Below are 7788 nucleotides of genomic sequence, written 5' to 3' on the forward strand. Positions count from 1 at the left end.
GTGACTAATGGCGTGTAGTGTCGTCTAGGAAGGATTTTAGAGTTTCAGTTTGTCTATTGCTATAAGACAACGACTTAATCAAGAATGCAATTATCTTGTAATGGTGGTATTAGAGGTAAGGCTATTGGTGTCAAAGATGTAATATCATGCAAAAATAATGTTCAAAAGTAGTAGTAAGAACATCAAATCAGAGAGCTTCATGAAATATACGTCTAATAAAAGTTGAGTGCAGCTAAGAGTGATAAAGAAGGGGGGGGAAGGATAAAAGGGTGAATGTAAATGTCAGGAGGAGAGGTTTGCGTAAAAAAGAAGCGAAATAGATCTTAACGGTGATCCAGCATGATGAGAAAGTGGTCGATAGGATTAGGAAAAGAGATCACATAATCACCCGGGGGCTTTAGATCGATATCGAAGCTGGGCGGAGGGAAAGACGGACGAGGATGGGAAAGCGAATGGCTTCGAAAAGACAAGGGTGAGGAATGGTTAAAAGACAATCGTGAATAGTAAAGAGCTCCAGGGTCCTTAAGGACCCCCTAAGAGCAACGGGAGCCTTCCTTCCGAATGAGGGTGTCTGTGTGGGCTGAAGCAATTCAGAAAAAAAGGAAGGGATATCCGAGGGGTGAAGAGAGATCAGAAGACTGAAACACAGGTTTAACAAGGTCCCCGTTGCGTGTGAAATGGAAGGATCTCACATAAATCAAAGAGAAAAATCGGGAAGAGTAAGGGAGTGAGAATGGGAGCCAGAGGGGAGAGGCGATTACTAGTCTAGTGCGGGATATGCCATTTGTCATTGACATTCCTTATTCAGCCGTACGGCTGATGAGATGGGTGGAAAAAAAAGTCCTATACGAGGGTGCTGTAAATAAACACCGAAAACTGGTCTGGAACTGCTCTTTAACTGAAAAGCCGCAATGATGAAGTGTTTTTTTGTTTTGAATTTTGGAGAATGTTACACTCGAATTGAAGTGAAGTCATCTACCTGAAACTCAACGTTCTAGGAAAATAGTTGGCTCTGGTTGACCATTCTCTTGACTCGAGTCCATAGGTTTACTGCTGTCATGCTAATAATTCTCATGTCGGATAATGTCGGGGTACCCTCGAAATACAGCTCAATTGTGCGCAAAAAAATAGACCACTGATAGAAGGAATCATTTTTTCAATAATTTTGTAAAACAACTTTGTCTCTGTGATTGTGTATATTCACAATCATAATGAAAATCTTAAAACAATTGATAGCGTGGGGAGATGTTAGGACTAGTAGAAAAGAACTATGGAAGTTTAGTAGTGCAAAGTTAGCCTTGAGGAAATATTAGCAGCTGTAGAATAGATCTCCCCTCGTTAATAACACTCCCAGTCTTCCGTGTGAGAGGCGCTAGCGCGTATCCCCTCCAAAGTTGATTAGTGAGTAATGTTGTTTTTTTGTGTCTATGACCACGTTGCTCTCTGTTTGAAATAATCTTTTGATAATAAAAGAAAGTCTTTTTCTAAATTGGGACGAATTGAACTTACATTTTACAGATTTGGAGAATCTACGAGATCGTGAAGAATTTGCGAACGGGATGACTTTGATTACGAATTCGCTTGAACTCATGACTTAATCATTCAACAGTGGGCATGTAGATCACTTTTGATGAACCAACAAAAACTATGGTGGAAGAAGAAGAAAACAGGAATTACAAAGTGCCACAGACTATGACCTATCACAAGATGCCTGCCATTGGAGTGATGTCATCTCTAGATATAGTTTTTTTAAAAAAGATTGAAATCTTAAAATTTTAATAGTAGGCATGTAGAATAAAATGATGAAAACAGATTGAGACGATGGCGCAATGTGTTTCCCGTGTAGTCCCCTCGTTTCGCCGCAACCCGGACTTTCTCAGAAGCCCACCTTGATGAGCATTGTTAACCTCATTTAAGAAAAAATCTCCCCATCCGGGAATCAACCACCGATCTCTCCGCATGACTGGCGTAAGATACTGTCCATTTACTACGAGGAATGCCCGAAGGACTTTTCTCAAGCTTATATTTTCCGCAACTATTGCGGAAGTTAAGGTATGGCACATAAGAAGAATCATCCGTCGCAAAGGCAGAAAAGAAGACAAAAGGAGAAAAAAAAGCCTGTAATCTAAAAAAGCCCATTGGACTTATAGAAATATAGCAAAAGAATCTATTTTAAAGATTAGGGCGAATTCTACACCGTAAAAATTTAAACGTTTCTATGATCAGTCGTGAGTATGAATACAGGGGTAAAAAAGCCCTTGAAGGTCCACAGGAAACTAGAACGTGATGACGGAATCAGAAATTCTGCAAGAATTGAGAGCATTCCCCAGAGAAATACACCAGTTGAGAACTAAGAAGGAAAGACATCGGGTCTTAACAACAGGTTCTCGTTTTTGAGGCGAAAACCCGGCATCCTAAAAGTGCCGAAGAACGGATACACACTACGTAAAGTATGCTTTTGCAGCGTTGCGAGTATGCGTAAAGCAAAATAGGTGGAAGAAAGATAAGACAATGGGGAGAGAAAAGAAGTGCAGAGATAATCTAAGGATCATATTGCGTACGGCTGAAAATACAGAAAGGATATAACTTCGTAAACAGATTGTCTTTTGTGGACCAACGTAGGTGAACGAGGAAACTTCAACTGTCCCATGACGAAATCCTGATCGGCAAATTCCTATGATAGGGTCCTGCATCAACTCACTTTAGCCGCCCTACTTCTCCAGGCCATGGCTAGACGTGGAACAAGATCTGGTTATATTGTGCAAGGCTCAAGGTCGAGAAGGGTGTTGCTTCTCTCCACATTGCTCTCCCCCGCCCCTCTTTTGTCCTCCTCCATCCTCCATCCTCCTACCTCTCTCCCCTAGTGCCTTAGTTTCACTCCCTCAACCCTTCTGATCTGTCTCTCTTCACTTTTGTTCCTTGCCCTAATCCGCATGACTTCTTTTCCTCTCATCCCCTCGCTTCTAAGGCAGTTCCCCCCATTACATCCACACTCCCATCCCCCCTCCCCTCCACTCATCCTTGCGCTTCCACACTTCCACACTTCCACACACACACACACACACACACACACCACACAAACCACCACACACACACACACATGCACAGATTCAACACTCCCCCGCACTGAAGCCAGTCCTCATGGCACCCAGTCGGAGTGAATCCTGCAGCCGGGGTTTCCCCTAATTAGGACACCCCTCCTGTGTGTGTGTGTTGTGTCTTGTGTGTGTGTGTGTGTGTGGTGTGGTGTGTGTTGCGTGTGCGTGGTGCGTGGCGTGTGCGTTGCTGGCGTGCGTGTGCTGTGTGCGTGCGTGCGGTGCGTGCGTGCGTGCTGCGCAGCTGAGTAAAAGAATGTATCATTGTATAACCCTTTCGAATAATGTCTAATCTTTAATTTCTCAGGGTGCACAGGAGGGGGCTGTCGTGAAACATGTGGGCTAGAGAGTACTACAGTGAAGAGATCCAGGTACCCCCCCCCCCCCCCCCAATGCTTCCTCCCCCCCCAGTCCCCTCCATGTGTCACTTCTCCAGCCCCTGCAGTCCTCCAGCAGCACTGAGAGTTCGGCTCGTCAAATTAGAGAATTTCGACACATTGCTTTTTGCGTTATTCAGGCTTCTAGAGTTCTGTCGGATGAAACCTCAACGCAGTTTTCCTGCAAACTGAATTGCAAATCGAGGTTCGAGGCGTTTTCTCCAGAGTCAGAATTTACAGACAGATGGAAAACACACACACACACACATGCACAAAATGCAACACACACGCCCATGTTGTAACCCCCCCCTCAGGAGGTAGACTTAAATCAATTTGACTGTGGAGGCGGTTTGTGGAGGCGAGAGAGAGAAGAAACGAAGGGGATGGAAAAATTATAGAGGCAGAATGAGAGATCCAGTGAAAGGAGGAAAAAAGATTATTATTTTCCAGCTGTCTTTAAATATCCTCATCTCTCACTCCTGGTCCTATCTCTCCCTTTTTATCACCCCTCCTGTTTACATATTCATGGATTTAAATCACCTTTTTATATTCTCAAATTCTGTCAGCATAAAGAAACTGGAGCATGGGTTATTTACCAGTACAACAACATGATGATAACCTTCAAGAGGACGCACATTTTGTTTAGTGTGTCTGTACACTGTGGGTGGTGAATGCAAAATCTAATGCTGAATCATAAAATAACATCATGAAATTAATTAATTAATCGCTAATGTTTTGATCAGTGCTTTTATCTAGTTTAATTTCTCAAACCATAATTTTCTACATGAGAAATAGACCGTTAGATGTTGGTAAAAGCATGTGTTCGTTTGTTTGGGTCGCACACTGCAATTAAACACGTAAAACCACAAACTTTACTGTTGCATTAAACAGATATTTGTTACTCACCACCTTATATTTAGTATCCATTTTTTACGATGAAGTTAGATGAACAGTCCATTAAACTGTGAAGTAGTTTCATGAAATGAAAAGTAATTTCTTGAGGTGTCCCACAAGGGTCTATTCTTGGTCCTCTTCTATTCACTATCTATCTTTCTGCCATTCTACATCTATATACATTTTTTATACAGATGATGACATTCTATATAACATGTCTCTTCTCTTAAAGTGTTCATTGATAACCTACAGTATATACGCTAATTTGTAAATGCCAACCAAATATATGTTAATGTACAATTGTCACTTTACTAGTGTGAATACGAAACAAACTAAAAACCGGATCAGAATTAGTACAGTACAGGGGGCACAGGTTGCCTTTTATTTTTAAAACTGTGTCTGCGTCAATTATGTCAAACCAAATTCACCACAACATGGGTGATTTTCAGGATTAACACTTTAATAAACTTGCCTGTAGTCGATCAACCATGTAAAATCCTGTTGCTGGAAATAATTTAGTATTCATTTACGTGAATTAAAGCGGATTTGAGATTTTTTTTTAACCCTCATGTTGTCCTCGGGTCAAATTTGACCCATGTTCAGTTTTTTCATCACAAAAAATGGGCCTTCAAAATAAGCTGAAAATGTCAACATCAGAAATATCAAATTACTTTGGAAAAAACATTAAAAAAAAGCAACCACAACATTGAAAAAAGTGACAAAAAAGTCAGAAAAAGCGAACTTTTTTTCATGGTTGACTGAAGGACAACAAAAGGGTTAAATGAAAAACAATTCATGTTTGATGCATTTGATTTATGCAGAATATGCTACGCTGGCACTAAAGCCCTATTCGCTCTGGATAAGTATTACCTAGTGACCACTAGTCATTTGTAATAATCACAGGGGGTTGTCTGTGATCTTAATCCTGTGGTCATGTCTGTAATAGACCTTTTTCACGGCAGACATGATGACATGTCAGAGTGGGAAAAGCACCGGTGCATTCAAAAGCATTAACAATAGCTGCATGCCACTTAGAAGAGGCCCTGGTGTTGTGCATGCTGACTAACAGAAATATCTTACTGGGACACTGGATGGGATTGAGCCATTGTTAAGGTTATCAATGTCAGCTGGGCTTTTCCTAGTCAAAATGTCTGAGGGAAAAAGGTCTAAAGTCTCCCTGCAAATGTCCTACTATATTTTGCTGAACACCGAGGTCCTGTGATAATATTAGTCCCCGGCGAATTAACATGTCTGTAATTTGGCAGGGTCATATTAGGCTTTTGTGTCCAGTGGATAGACATATGGGATATGGGATTGCATGGCCAACCTAGTCTGGACCACTTTTCGACCTGAGACCTCTGTCCCCGGGTCCACATTCTCTCCACGGCTTCATCCGAGGGCTGCCGGTGATGCTGTGTGGGTGCCGTCGTGGTGGGAATAATAGGGTATGCGCCTCTGGTAACCTATACCAGACCTGGGCCAAAAAGATACAGAACCCCCGACCCAAGTGCCGTGTGGCGGCCTCGCCCTGGCCTCCGTGTACCCAACTCCCCGGTTTAAGATATGTCAGTAAATTTGAGCTAAAGCACTGCAAATGCGCCACTAGAAACTCAGATGTGTGGGTTGTCATTTCTAAATCACAAGAGGTCCCCAGACAATCGTAATCCAGTGCAAATATAGCTTAACCCTTGTGTTGTCTTCCTGTCAACCATGGTCACTTTTTTTCCAATATTGTTATCACTTTTTCACACATTTTTGTCACTTTTTCAATGTTTTGGGTGCTGTTCTTTGACGATTTTGGTGTTTTTTTTCCAAAGGTTTTTGATATTTTTAATGTTGTCTTATTCTGACGGCCCATTTTTTGTGACAATTTTTTTTTTTTACATTAACTGAAAACGGGTCAATTTCACCCAAGGACAACACAAGGGTGAAGACGGCTGTTCACACCAGCACTTCCATTATACTAAATTTCCGTGTTGAAAGTATATATATGTATATACTGTGTGTGTATATATATATATATATATATATATATATATATATATATATATATACACATACATACATAAGTAACAACAATGGTGGTACAAAAGAGTTCTGATAATCGTCTCAATGTTTCCATGTCTTTTACCTCTGTATTTTTTTTTGCTTTCCGTATTATTTTCTTTTCTCCCCTCTCATTTACCTTCCTTGTTTCTTTGCTTTAAGTGTGTGTGTGTGTGTGTGTGTGTGTGTGTGTGTGTGTGTGTGTGTGTGTGTGTGTGTGTGTGTGTGTGTGTGTGTGTGTGTGTGTCACTCAATGTGTTTTTGTGTGGGTGTGTGATTAGCATGTCTTGATTACTGTCCAACAGTATCTCACTGACAGTTTTCCTCTCTGTACTCCGTCTGCCCTCAGAATCACTCGACGCCTTTTCCTCCTTTCTCTACCCCGTTAAAGGGTAGTTTCACCCAAATGACAAAACTTAAAACTCACTCAAAACCACGAGAGGTGTCCAACCACGCGAAGAGTTTTAGTTTAGAGTTTGGAGATATGTGTCAGTCAGATGTCTGTTTCCATTCCCAATACAATGGAGGAGAGTGGAGTTGAGTTTGTGAGCCTCACATTGTCGAGTAATGACAACAGTGTTATGTTCCACATTAGTGTCCCCATTGTTCTGGATAATCCTCAGAGACTATTGATTCAGTTTAAATTAATCGGCAGTGAGGTATGTAGATTATCCAAATTGCACCATAGCTCAAGGAATAAGTGGGTGGATCTGCCGCTTCAGTCCAGACTCAATATCTCAATATCTAGTCAATGAATTTTCATGAAAATTTGTGTTCCCCTAGAGGCTGAATCCTACTGACCTTGGTAATTCCCTGACTTTTATTCTAACGCCACACGCAGGTTGATGTTTTCGGTCTGAAGTGAATAGCATTAACAACTGTTGGAGGGATTACCATGAAATTCTGCTCAGACATTTATGTTCCCCTCAGGATGAATTATAATAACTTTAGTGTTCCCCCTGACTTTTCATCTAGCACCGTCATTAGGTCAACATTCATATTCAACCGAAATTAAGGTAAGAAAAGGGAGGGGGGGGGGAAATCGTCACAGGTCGGACCCGAGCCCTAGACCTCTGGATCGAGGCATAAACCTCAAAGTATCCACTACGGTCCAAAGTTTGGGGTCCCTTAGACATTCTCATTGCACTCCATTATAGACAGAATACCAGCTGAGATCATTGTTATTTTAACCAGGGCAGTAATCAGATTACATTATGTTCTTACATAATTGCAAAAGGGTTCTGCAATGTTTTCTCAGTTAGTTTTTTAAAATGATATCAGATCAGTGAACAGGATGAGCCTTTGGAGCATCGGATGAATGGCTGCTGATAATGGGCAATGTAGATATTGCATTAAAGATCAGCCCCCCCCCACTC

The 7788-nt window shown here is 41.5% G+C and overlaps 1 protein-coding gene and 1 long non-coding RNA gene across 11 annotated transcripts in view; one reads left to right on the forward strand and one right to left on the reverse strand.

Moving 5' to 3' along the window:
- LOC116686193 (uncharacterized) overlaps positions 1-5296 on the reverse strand; it is an 18217-nt gene extending 12921 nt beyond the window's left edge. Inside the window, exons 1-2 of the long non-coding RNA XR_004331175.1 lie at positions 5198-5296; positions 3369-3383 (exon numbers count right to left, since the gene is read on the reverse strand). This is a non-coding gene — a long non-coding RNA (uncharacterized LOC116686193). The remainder of the gene's footprint in view (positions 1-3368; positions 3384-5197) is intronic.
- The window catches only part of camk2b2 (calcium/calmodulin-dependent protein kinase (CaM kinase) II beta 2), an 85248-nt gene that overhangs the window by 30109 nt on the left and 47351 nt on the right, over positions 1-7788 (forward strand). For all 10 annotated transcript variants that reach the window (XM_032511151.1, XM_032511157.1, XM_032511150.1 and 7 more), the window contains exon 5: positions 3403-3466. In XM_032511151.1, coding sequence (XP_032367042.1) covers positions 3403-3466 — 64 coding nt within the window. The remainder of the gene's footprint in view (positions 1-3402; positions 3467-7788) is intronic.

Source organism: Etheostoma spectabile, unplaced genomic scaffold, assembly GCF_008692095.1.
Source record: "Etheostoma spectabile isolate EspeVRDwgs_2016 unplaced genomic scaffold, UIUC_Espe_1.0 scaffold325, whole genome shotgun sequence".
Lineage (NCBI taxonomy): Eukaryota > Metazoa > Chordata > Actinopteri > Perciformes > Percidae > Etheostoma > Etheostoma spectabile.